The sequence below is a fragment of the Eubalaena glacialis genome, chromosome 7, assembly GCF_028564815.1.
Source record: "Eubalaena glacialis isolate mEubGla1 chromosome 7, mEubGla1.1.hap2.+ XY, whole genome shotgun sequence".
In the NCBI taxonomy this organism is placed as follows: Eukaryota; Metazoa; Chordata; class Mammalia; order Artiodactyla; family Balaenidae; genus Eubalaena; species Eubalaena glacialis.
In genome coordinates this window covers 94672026-94685039 of record NC_083722.1, presented here as the reverse complement: position 1 = coordinate 94685039, position 13014 = coordinate 94672026, and the positions used below count along the sequence as shown (strand labels likewise).

Genomic DNA, 13014 nt, shown 5'->3' with positions numbered 1-13014 from the left:
TTATGGCCCATTTCTCCCAGCCCGTGCGTTCCAGCGGCCCAGGCCCACCGTGGCCTCCCCCTCCCAGGGGTTGTCAGCACCTGGAAGCTGGCACATGGTAGGTGCCTCGTAAACAGCTGTCAAATCTAAAGCTAAAAGTTAAGACGAGAGTAGACGTTGGAGCCAGGGAGAGCTGAATGAATCCTGCCAGCTGCCTTCCCGGGGGTGCGACCTGGGGCCAGTTTCCACAGCTCTGTCTGTGGGCAGTAGCCACGGGGAGGCGAGGACTCGAAGAGGAGGTGAGAGACAGTGCTCCTTAAAGCCCTGGCATTTGTACACCCCCTCCTCCTCGCCTGCCCAGATCCTGGCTCAATTTTATCATCTCCCCCTCACCCTTCGTGTGGCCCAAACTTCTATATCAGACGCCTCTCCTTTGCAGATGCATTTGGTGAGACCAAACGTTTTTGCCCTGACCCTTCCAGGTGGGTCCCTACTCTCCCTCCAGTGAATGACTTTCAGGATTCTTGAGTTCCAGGGATTCAGTTTGTGATAAAGTACAGAGAACTTGGAATTCTGGTTCTGCCATGCCCTGGCTGTGGGAAGTTGGACAGGTTTCTGAGTCTCAGTTTCCTCATCCGGAAGATGGGAATGATGATAACTAGACTCAGGCTGCCTGGGTTCACATCCCAGCCCTGCCACTTTCCAAATATGCAGCTCAGGGCAAGTGACTTTTGTCTTCATTTCCTGTTTATAAAAGAGGCATCGTCATAGAACCCATCTCACAGGATTATTGTTAGCGTTTACTGAGTTAACAAACCTAAATTGTTTAGCACCTCGCCTGTAAGCGCTCCATGTACGTTGGTTATCATGATCCCGCGGTGGCCGCTCTTTAGCTACCTACAAACTCATGACACTTTATTAGTCTGCTTGGGCTGCTGTAACAAAATACCACAGACAGGGTGGCTTAAAACAACAGAAATTTATTGTCTCACAGTGCTGGAGGCTAGAAGTCCAAGATCAAGGTGTCTGCCGGTTTGGTTTCTCCTGAGGCCTCTCTCCTTGGCTTGCAGACAGCCACCTCCTGCTGTGTCCTCACATGATCTTTCCTCAGTGCATGTGCATCCCCAATGTCTCATCCTCTTCTTATAAGGACACTGGTCAGATTGGATGAGTTCCCACACTAACGGGCTCATTTTAGCTTAATCACTGCTTTAAAAGCCCTCTCTCCAAATAGTCACATTCTGAGGAACTGGGGGTTAGGGCTTAACATATGAATTTGAGCTGGGGACACAGTTCAGTCCATGACAGCGTGTAAAGAAACCCCACCATTAGACATTCTTTGGGGGAGCCTCTTTCTTAACCTAATTCTTGATTAATGAATCCCAGGGTGTTTGGGTTTAGGGGGTTTCTTTTGTGGTTTACTAGAGAGAACCCGCTCTCAGAGAAGCAGGTTTTGAAGCTCCAATTTAAAACCTGCTCATGGGTCTGTGGCCTGCCTGACCCTCAGCGAGCATCTTCATCCTGAGGAGGAGGATGGTAACTCACATGAGGGTGGCTGTGAGGACCAAGGGTGCAGTGTGGGTGAAACCCTCCACAATCTCCACATCCCCAGGTTTTTGCCTCTGACCTAAAAAGACAGAACTAGATGGATTGTCTTGATTCTCCTTTGCATCCTCAAAATTCTATGACTGTGATTCTAAGGGTGGAAATTCAAGCATCAAGAACAAGCTGCTGGGGAAGCAGTTTCTGGGCCCAAGGCATCAGCAGATATTGTTGAATCAATGAAGGAAATCACACCCATCTTAGGGAGGCTCCCACTCTGCATATTCCCAAGGCCCAAACTGCAGCAGTGCCGATGTGTATCATTCAGTCCCTGGGTTCTGGCACATGTGGCTTGTCTGCTTTGGCAAGAACTCACAGTAACGTGGGCCCGTTAACTAGGTGTGCAAGGGGCAGAAAACCTACTTGTCTTTAAGAGGACCCCGGGATGCTCTGTCAAAAAAGACCACTTGAACTTCCACATCTGTCCACCTTCCTCAGGCTCCCTCCAAAACCGGCTGGTTCTTTTTCAATGCAAGGTGTGCTCTAGAAGCAGAGATGAAGGGATGGAGTCGGAGAGTCAGATGCCAAGTTTGAATTCAAACCCTGTCCCTGGCTCTGCGCACATCACTGACTCAGTTTCTTCATCTATCAAATAGGGTCATAATAGTTCTTGCCTCACTGGACCATTTGAAATTTCAATGGGGTAACAGATGTAAAAGTGCTTCATTCATTCCACCAATAATTTTTGAGCTCCTGCTACGTGTAGGAACATTTTCTACACTGTTCTAGGCACTAAGGATACAGAATGAAACGAAGCAAAGCCATCGTCCTGACAGAAATTAAATTCTAGTGGAAGAGTCAGGCAAAAACAGTGCACCATGCGATGCCAGATCATGATAAGGATGTAAAGAAAAATAAAGCAGGATGAGGGGATGGCACTGACTGGGGGTGATACCATGTAAGATGGCTTAGTCAGAGAGGTCCTCTCTGAGGAGGGGGCATTTAGCAGCCACCTGAACCATGAGAGAGATGGAGCCATGGGAACATCTGGGGGTAGAAAGGCCCTAAGAGGTGGCTGCTCTTGGCAGGAAACTGCAAGAGGCCCGTGTGCCTGGAGCTGAATTGGGAGTGGATGAAGTCAGCGGCCCTTAAAGACTAGGGTCAAGATTCTGGATTTTAGGGAGTTCCCTGGTGGTCCAGTGGTTAGGACTCTGCACTTTCACTACTGAGGGCGCAGGTTTGATCCCTGGTCAGGGAACTAAGATCCCACAAGCCACACGGCGCAGCTGAAAATAAAAAAAGATTCTGGATTTTATAACCTGTAAGCATTATATGTAATGTTTAGCTATTAATTCCATTTAGCTCATGAATCTCTCAGGAAAATGTATGATTTATTAATTTTTTATGTACTGTGAGGTTGGAATAAAAACAGAACATTTACTTTGTCATCTCAAAATTGATTAAGAAGAAAAGATCAACATCCTTGATACATTTTATATTGACATAATAAAGAATATTAAATGTAAAGACAGAAGGAAAATGTTAGAGGAAAAAAATAAAAGATTCTGAATTTTAACCAAAGTGTCATGAGAAGTCATTAGAGGATTTTCAGCAAGGGGAGTGACTTTGTCATCTACATCTTAGAAGGATCCTCTGATTGCTGTTTGGAGAAGAGACTTTAAGGAATCATGGTAATCACCAAGCTGATCGCCAAATATTTCCTGCACCTCTCGGGCACATGGTGGGCTGCACTTTCTGTTGCCAAGTGACCAGTGAGCTGGGGGCAGAAGTCCACGAGTGTCATTTCCAGGGCAAGCAGTCAGTTGCCAGTACGAGACCCTCCAGAGTTCCTTTTCCCTCTGTGTCGGCAACCAGTAATGTTGGAGGTGAAGCCTGGGTTGCAGGAGGAGGAGACAGGGAAAAGAGCTGCAGCTGGCCTGCAATGGGCACATCACTTCAGCAAGAAATCAACCTTTGTCAGGATAAATCATGAAGATTTGGGAGCTGTAACCATAACCTAACCTAACCTATCCTAACAGGTGCCAGGAGCAAGAGGGGAAGTAGGGAGCCAGTTAGGAGGCTGGAAGGTGATCCCAGCTCGGACTGGAGTGAAAGCAACAGAGAGAATGAGGAGTGGTCAGGTTCAGGATATACTGAAGCTTAAGTACAAAGGATTTGCTGACAGACGGGAGGTAGGGTATAAGGGAAAGTGAAGAGTCACGGATGACTCCAGGGATTACGGCCTGAGTAACTGGGTGAATTACTGAAAAGAACACCCAGGAAAGCACAGGGTTACCCACAGTGCTAGGTGCACAGCAGAACTACAAAACGCTAGCTCTGTGGTTAGTACTATGAAGGGAGCAGGCAACGTAGAATGTAGAGGCTTTGGGACCTTTTCAATCCAAAACGATCAAGAGTCAGATTTATTGAGGCATAATTTATATACAGTGAAATTTGCTCTTTGGTGTGACTAGGTCTGAATTTTGACAAATTCATTTTGTCTTGTCACCACCTGCACAGTCAAGATGTAAACTGCTTCCATCACTCCCCCAATTCCCTTTTGCTGCTCCTCCGTTTGCAGTCACATCCTCCTTCCACCCCTAACCCCTGGCAACCACTGATCTGTTCTCCATCCCTGTCGTTTTGCCTTTTCCAGAATGTCACATGAATTCAATCACACCCTGTGGGACCTTTGGAGGCGGCTTCTTTCACTTAGTTTAATGCATTTGAGATTCACCTGGGCTGCACAGATGTGTCAATAGTTTATTCCTTTTCCTGGCTGAGTGGTATTCCATGGTGTGGAGGTACCTACCACTCTTTGTTTCCCATCCACCAGCTGAAAGACATTTGGGTTGTTTCCAGATTTTGGTGATGATGAATAAATATCTGAGTACAGGTTTTTGTGTGAACATATGTCTTTATTTCTCTTTGTAAATTTCTAGAAGTGGGATTGCTGGCTCATATGGTAAGTGTATGTTTAACTTTGTAAGAAACTGTCAAACCGTTGTTGCAGAGGAATCATACCATATTGCACTCCCACTGGTGTTGTTTGAAGGCGGCTCCATGTCTTCCCCGGCACTTGGGAATGTCAGGATTTTTTGATTTAAGCCATTCGAATGTGCAGTGGTACCTCACTGTGGTTTAATTTGCATTTCCCTAATGAATAATGATGTGGAGTGTCTCTTCATGTGCTTATTAACCATTCATACCTCTTTTTTGACAAAATGTCCATTCAGATCTTTTCCTCATGTTTCATTAGGTTGCTTGTTTTTTAATTGTATCCTAAAAGTTCTTCATGTATCCTGGATACAATTCCTTTATCAACTATGTGTTTTGCAAATATTTTCTCCCAGTCTTTGACTTGTTTTTCATTTTCTAAAGTGTCTTTCAAAGAGCAGAACTTTTTAATTTTGATGAAGTCCAAGCTACCAGCTTTTTCTTTTATGGGTCATATGGTTTTTTTGGTATCATATCTAAGAAATCTTGCTCTATCCAAAGCCACAAAGGTTTGTTCTATATTTTCTTCTGGAAGTTTTATAGTTTTAGGTTTTACACTTAGGTCTCTGATCTATTTTGTTTATTTATTTACTTATTTATCAACGGCTGCGTTGGGTCTTCGTTGCCGCGCACGGGCTTTCTCTAGTTGCGGCGAGCAGGGGCTACTCTTGGATGCAGTGTGTGGGCTTCTCATTGCGGTGGCTTCTCCTGTTTCGGAGCACAGCCTCTAGGCGTGCGGGCTTCAGTAGTGGTGGCACGCGGGTTCAGTAGTTGTGGCTCACAGGCTCTAGAGCGCAGCCTCAGTAGTTGCGGCACACAGGCTTAGCTGCACTGCGGCATGTGGGATCTTCCCGGACCAGGGCTCGAACCCGTGTCCCCTGCATTGGCAGGTGGATTCTCAATCACTGCGCCACCAGGGAAGCCCTCTGATCTATTTTGAATTAATTTTTGTAAATGGTGTGAGGCATAACCCAGGGCAAATGTGACTTGTGATATTTCCTACTTGTGCAAGAAGCAGATCAATAAAACTTCCTATCTCTGATGAGCACATGCACAGGTGACAGTGTGGCTCATTGCAAAATCTGGTTAAGGTTCAAACACAGACGGTCAGGGAAGCTCCACCTCTTTCTGACTCCGGGGCTGCTTTTCTTCAGAAGTTAATCCTGTCTTCAGTAACAGCTCCACAGATGTCGCCAGTGATATCAGCACAGGCCTGAGTTTTTCAGTGAAATGAGCTAGGTTTTCCCCAGTTCCTAAGATACTCCAGGTAGTTAGATGCTTCAAGAAACAATGTTCTCTCTTAAACCACTGAAGGAACATTCAGTGCAAAGTAGGGCATTAAATCTTTGCAATTACGATCAAAATCTTAACCTTCCTAGCTTCCGTCCTTCGTGGGTGACTTTTTCAGTCACTAAGTGATACTGTTTTTTCCTTACTGTTCCCCTCAGTAACACCATCTTGAGAAGTTTCATTAAAATTATTTAGATCTTGGTACACTTAAAACATCAAGAATAAAATTGATGAGGAGAGAGAGTTAGGAAGCCAACAGAGAATTGTCCACTTGTGATTTGGTCAACTGAGGACATTTTAAGCAAGGCAAGTACCGTCTACTATTGCCAACACTCCATTTAAAAAGGAGGATTTAAGTTACCCAACCCTCCAAGAAAAGAAAAAACTTGGAAGGACATAATCTCAGAATAAAAAATAGTCTTTGCTGAGAACCAACTAATTGGTAATTTACTTAGGTGTAGGAAAGTATTCATACATTTCCCCTTTAGTTTTCTCACTTCACTGCAGGTTGGGGAAAACCTCACCCCAAACCACAGTTTGGACTCAGACCATAGGAAGGTGTAACATGGGTGGGGCGGAGTAAGCCCTAAGGTATCTGGAGAAAGGCTTCTTTTTCTCTCACTTGTGCGTAATACCTTTATTGGGTGTTGCTAAAGTTCAGAGCCCCAGTCTTAGTGTTTAGGTTTTCTGCCTGGAGTAGCACTTGCAAATGTAAAGGCAGGAGGAAGCTGAGTTGATAACATTCCAGACCCTTCCTTTGACAGGCACCAGTAGGTTTTGCTTCTTTCTGGAGCATAAGAAAGGGGGGAAGCTCTTTTAGAACTGCCCTTCCTTGTCCAACTCCCAAGCTAATCTAAAGGTCTTCCCCCTGCCTCCCTGCTCTAAGGGGTCTGCCTCTCCCAGTCCGTCATTCATGAAGGCAGACCAAAGACAGTCCCAGGCAGACAGAGAGTCTTGGTAAACTCATCAGTGGTTTCCATGGCACTCAGGATAAAGACCCCGCTCCCATGTCAGCCCACCCTGCCGTACAGGACGTAGCCAGGGGCTACCTCTCTGGCCCCATCTCTCCTCTCTCACAGGGCGCCTGGCACAGCTGCTCACCTCTGTCTCCTCCAAAGCCCCACATCCCTGAATGCTCTTCCTTTCTCTTCTCCTAGGCAATCTTGCCTTGCTTCCCGTACTTTGTAGCATTTGTCACAATCATAATTAATTACTCTGATGAAGTCTGCCTGCTCAAGTAGAATGTAAACTCCAAAAGATCAGGAGTTAAGTCTGTCTTGCTTATCTGATCTTCCCATCCCTGGCATGGGGCAAGGCATGGAGTTGCTGTGCAATAAATTACTGTTAAATGAAAGAAATCCTCTTCAATGCATGTTTACCAGGCACTGTTCTAGGCATTTATATATCACAGTGTGTGTGTTTTGGAGGGGGTGGGGGGGTGTGGTGAGGAGAAAAAGAAAAAAAAATTCCTTGCCGTTACAGAGCTTCTATCCTACTGGGTAAAGATCTGCTAAAACAAGATAAGCAAACAGCATGGTATGTCAGATGGTGATAAGTGCAAAGGAGAAAAAAGAAAGGCAGTTAAGGGACACACAGGGAGCTGGTGGACGATACTTTTAGATTTGGTGACCAGGAAAAACCTCATGGAGAATGTGACTTTTGAGCAAAGACCTGAAGGAGGTAAGGCAGCTGAAAATGTGGTTATCTGGGAAAAGAGCATTCTAAGCACAGGGAACAGCAAGTGCAAAGGCCCTGTGGTGGGAGCACGACTTGTTCCTGGAAGAGCCCTTGTGACTGAAGTGGAGTGAATGAGAGGGAAGGAGGCAAAATGTCCAAATGTGGTCTTTTAATCTGCCCTGTGTATCCATGGAATCATTTACACCAGACATTTCTTGGGGAGTGCTTCTAACCAGCGTCTTTTCTAAAACCACGGGCTTCTAATAGTTTTGAAAGCAGTAGAACCCTTCCTTCCAATGAAATGTGAAGTGGAAGTTCAAGATAGGAAACAGAGGAGCAGGAAGGCAGCTCTCTGTCAACTCCCACTCATCCCTTCACCCCACACTGGTTCAAGGTTACGCTGTGGAGGAAGATTTGTTCCCCACCCAGCTCAGGTCAAAACCACCGCTCTAGAATCATAGTCTGATGCTCTGCCTAGAGTCATGCTGTTCTCCAGCATGAAGTAGTCTTGTCTGGCTCCTGTAACTATAAGGAGACTTTGAGTAGATATTTACGTCCAACATGTGAACGAACTTAGAGCTTCTACAGTTACAACCACATGGTGATGTGTGGGTCTGATATGTTCCTAGAAACTAGTTCTCTATTCTGGAACTTCTTTTTTCTTCAAACTAGTTTTTAAACTTTTTCTTTTTTTTGAAAAGATAAAACAAGTCAAACACACACACACACAAATACACTAAAAAAGTCAGTCTCCTATGGATAACTAAATGACCGTGTATTGGCAATGGAATTTCACACCCTTAAGCAAACAAAAATGAATTACTGAGATAGGCAACAGTATGGATGAATATCACAAATATTTTGTTGAGCAAAAGGTGCCAGCCAGACACTTCAGTACATACCGTGTGACCCATGTGTATGATGTTCAGGCAAAGCTAATCTGCAGGGAGAGGAGTAACTCGCCGGAAAGATGAAAAGATTCTGTATCTTGATCCAGATGGTGCATGCAAAGGTGCAGTGGATACACATAAAAATTCACGGAGCTGCAAAACAATTCGTGCATTTTACTCTTGGTAAATAGTAATAAAGTCCGTCTCCTTCCCACTACCTGTGGCTCCCAGCTACCCAGTTTCCCTCCCACAAGGCCACTCCTCCAGCCGGGATTTCTTAATGCCCCTTTTCTCGCAGTACCTTCACACTAGGGGCAGAATCCTGGGAGCATGCCAGGCAGACATCAGAGGCCAAGGCTGCGGGCACTGTGCCATGGCTTGTGTGCATGCCCCTTGCCTTTCTCTGGCCTCTTTGGCCCTCAGCCCCGTGCCTTCCTCCTCCTCTTCCTCCTTTCCTCCCTGGAGGGTAGCGGGAGGTGGCTGACCCTGGCTGAACAGTGTTGTCCGTGCTGGCCCTCCAGGGTGTGCCTGCCTAGAAAGGACAGCGTGTGCTTATCAAGCTCATTGTTGACACATTCCCTCCCTCTTTAATTCTCTCCTTTCTGATCCCTGGACTGATCCTAGGACTTCTTGCTCCCTGGGCACTCTGTCTCAGGGAAGTGAGCTTCCCTGGTCTCCTGCCCTGGAATGCTTCCCTTTTATGGGGCAGTCTTGACATCAACCCACTTTGTGTTTGCATATAAACTGGGGGGAGGGGGGCTGTCTCAGTGGAAGCTGAGGGCCCATCTTATCTTCCCTCCACACCCCTATCCCCCCCCCCCCCAACTTATAGCATTATCCCTTGAACCTGTCCCTACCCCACCCAGGGCTTCAGCCCAGCCAAGCCTTTTATCTTATCATCTGTGGTTTTCCCCCTACCACGATTCCCTATTGCCTAAGGCCAGAGGGGCCTGAGTCACGTTCAAGTCAATTTGGCAAGCGTCCTTGGAGCAGGGCAGAAAGTAAAGGGTACTACTTGTTCCCCGCCTTTAAGAAGCTTCTAAAGCAGGGGAAATGGTGCACAACCCAGGCTCAGTTATAATAGTTCTCAACCCACTACTTTGTGTTGGTCCTTCCTAAGTGTCAGGCACTGACCTGCCTGCTTTTCGTGCATTACGTCTCTGAATTTTCCAAAGAACCTAAGGAGGATGATTATTAGCCTCATTTAGGAGATGAAGGCGCTGAGACATAAGGCTTAAACTGTTGGCATGCGGCTGCCCGGATCTGAACAGCAGCTTCCCTAGGGAAACGCCCTATTTAGGCTCTGGGGGGTTCAAGCAGGAGCTGAGTGTCGGGCCTTGGGGGACATTCAGTTGTGCCACACCCTTTCCGCACAGTTCCCTCCGGCGTCAGGGGCCTGGGAAGGGGCTTCGGGGCGGTGTATCGGCTGGAAACAGGGACTTCACGAGAGGCAGATACAAAGCTCCGCGTGGCAGAGGAGCAGAAGGGCGCGGGGGAACCCGGGCCAAAAGAGGCCCTGCCGGCTCCCGGGGCACCACAAGCCTCGAGGTGTTGCGAGCGTCGCGACTGTTGCAAGCCCCAGCGGCGCGCGCAAACTGCGCCCAACTACTTCCCCGGGGCGGCTTCGGGGCCCGGGGCCCGGCGACAGTCCCACGGGTCGGCCGCGCGAGGCCCGAAGCCCAGACCCGGCACCCAGGCGCGGCCACGTGCGCCCCGCCGGCCTCGCACGCTCCACCGCGCCGGGCCGCGGGGCCACCGGCAGGCACGCGCGCCCCCAGCGCGCACACACTCCCGGGCACGCACACCGACGGCCCGGCCCACGTCCGCCACGCCCCGCCCTCCCCCGCGCCCCGCCCCGGCCCTCGCGGCGCCGGCCGCCGCCTTCCCATTGGTCGCCCGGCGCGTGACGCGCGGCGCCCGGCCCCGCCCCTCGTCAGTCACTCGGCGGAGGCGGCGCTGGTGGGGACTAGTCTCGTCCGGAGACTGGCAGCGGCGGCGTCGGCGGCGGCCGGAGCTCGAGCCCCAGCGGCTGAGGGCGGGCGCGGGGGAGGGAGGGGGGCCGGTCCGCGACGACTCCCCGGACGGCGTTTCTCCTCCGAGCAGCGCCGGTTTCGGCTTTGGGGGGGGCGGGGGTACAGCCCATCCATGACCATGGGCGACAAGAAGAGCCCGACCAGGTACCTGCTCCGAGCCGAGGGGGCGGAAGGGGAGGGAGGGCTGGGGGCGGGCGGGGGCCGGCGACGACTAGGCCCCGGAGCCACCCGGGGCGGGGGGAGGCGCTGCTAAGATGGAGATCCGGGGGCGGGGGGAGGCGGCGGCGGCGGGCGGTGGCGGCGGCGGCGGGAGGCGGTGTCGCTCCCGCTCGGGGCCGGCGGCCGTGCGCGCCGCAGCCATGGCGGCTCCTCCTCAGCCGCCCTCCGCCGCCGCCGCCGCCGCCGCCGCCGCCACTCCTCCCAGACAAAGGGAGATTTAACCAGGTGGGGAGGGAGGGAGGACGCGAGCATGGGAGGGGAGAGGGAAGGAGCCGGCCCACTCCCCGCCGCCGGCCTCGGGCTGCCCCTGCGCGCCCCCTCCAGATCCGGCCCGCGGCTCCCCTCCCGGCCCCCCCAGCCCCACGCTCAAGTCCACAAGTCCGCCCGCTTCCTGCGCCCGCCGCGGCCCTTCCCGGGGCGCCGCCGCCGCCTACTGTGCGAGGCAGCACGGCCCGGGCCCGGAGGCTGCATGGTGCCGGTGGGGGCGCCCCGTTCCCTCCCCCGGTTCCTCCTCTCGGCCCCGAAAAGGGTGGGTGGGTGGTCGCCAGGGCGAAGTTTCCAGCGCCGGATTCCTGCGAAATTACGACGGCTCACCAGCGCCTGTGTTTTGCTGTCTCTCCCCCTTTTTCCTGCTCCCTGACTCTTCCCTCCCCTTTCCCCCACTCCTCACTCCTCTCTCCTCTGAAGGCCAAAAAGACAAGCAAAACCTGCTGCAGACGAAGGCTTTTGGGATTGTAGCGTCTGCACCTTCAGAAACAGCGCCGAAGCCTTTAAATGCAGCATCTGCGATGTGAGGAAAGGCACCTCCACCAGGTACTTGAAGATCTGTGTTACCTTTTGTTATAGGACTTTTTTTTTTTTTTTTTAAGGTCGGGGGAGAGGGTTGTGAGCTCTACTTTCTGCCTTCTTTCCAACTTGTTGATTACGGCTTTTTCTGTACGTGCGGGGTGCGGTGGGGGGGATGATGTCGGTTTGGGTTGTGTATATTTCATGTTGGGTGCAAAGCCTCATGTTCACTGATTTATGGGAGGGAATTTTTCCAGGTTTCGTCTTGTTTCAAACAGACGCTGGGTTTATTTGACACTTGTATCCATTGGCTTATTGGTATTCGCTCCAAAAGAGAGGAAGCTTTGCTATGGATTGTAGGACATTGGACCTTTTATTTTTGCCATGTGCAGAATGTTTTTAATTTGCCTGTCCTGAATTATTCTTCTCTTCCCTGAGAAATTTGGTGGTGGTTGTACAGTAACGCGGTGGTTGTGCTTTTCCTGTCTTGAACTGCAAATGTCTTTTTTTTGTTTTCCTTGCACTTGAAGATAAATGCTGGGGTTTGATAAAGTGCATTTTTTGGAAGACTGAATTGTCAGTGTGTGTGTGTGTGTGTGTTTCTGATTAGCTTATGAGGAATGGTGATGGAGGACGATTTTTGCAAAATGTAGAATGAATAGTGTGATTATACTGAAGTTTGTGTTTAAAGCTTTATGAAAATGAAAAGAATGTTGAAGGAATTCCTCATTTTAGTGAAGGTGGTTAACTGTGTGGTATCAAAACGAGTTGAACTACTCCAGATTTAACGTTTAGATATACTTGAATGAAATGTGGAAGCTGATTTTGTAGTCTTCTGTCATCTTTTAACTTGTAACTGGAATTTGTTTCAGTGATTAGAGTTTGAAGTTAAAAACTATTCTTTATGTCATTTAATGGGCAGACATTGGGGGGGGCTGTGTGTGTTCGTGTGTGTGTGTGTTTGTGTGTGTGTGAGAGAGAGAGAGAAAGCAAGACAGAATGAGTGAGTTCCTTGGGGATCTTTAAAGTTGATTGCCAAAAGTCTCATTTCATCAGGTACTTGTTTCTGAATTGGTGGCATTCCAACATGACCGTGTAGTAGCACTGCACAGTTCTAACTGGTTATTGTTCTTTGACTAAATGAATGTGTCCTGTTAGGGTTTCATTGCTTTATGTATACCTGGGAATAAATAGGATATTGGGCAACTTTGTCCAATTACTGGTGGAACAGTTCTGTGAATTCCACTAACTCTAAATACTGAGACTTTTGAATAAAAATATTCCAGAACTAAAACTATTTCCCCATAGGTACTTCCCCCCCCATAGGTACTTTTTAAAGTAAATTCATATCAATATTTTGTATTATCATAGAGCAGATTTAGTTAAAATAAGCAACACTCATTGGGAGCTTAGTAGATTTTGTTTTGCTATCTAAAACAAGGAATTCCATCAAATGGCATGAAAGTTTAGAAATGTATTTGTTATTTAAAGCAATAGTGATTGTATTTTATTTGAGTAATGTTTTTTTATATGTAGAATCCCTCAGAGGCCAAACCTCTTTATTGTGGTTTTGCTTTGAGTGTTACCGTAGATGATGTTAA

At 48.8% G+C, this 13014-nt stretch overlaps 1 protein-coding gene across 1 annotated transcript in view; it reads left to right on the top strand.

The window, feature by feature from the left end:
- Positions 1 to 10448: 10448 nt before the first annotated feature.
- RYBP (RING1 and YY1 binding protein) overlaps positions 10449 to 13014 on the top strand; it is a 70140-nt gene continuing 67574 nt past the window's right edge. Inside the window, exons 1-2 of the mRNA XM_061197154.1 lie at positions 10449 to 10552; positions 11315 to 11440. Of these exons, the coding sequence (XP_061053137.1) occupies positions 10521 to 10552; positions 11315 to 11440 (158 nt within the window). The 5' untranslated portion in view covers positions 10449 to 10520. The remainder of the gene's footprint in view (positions 10553 to 11314; positions 11441 to 13014) is intronic.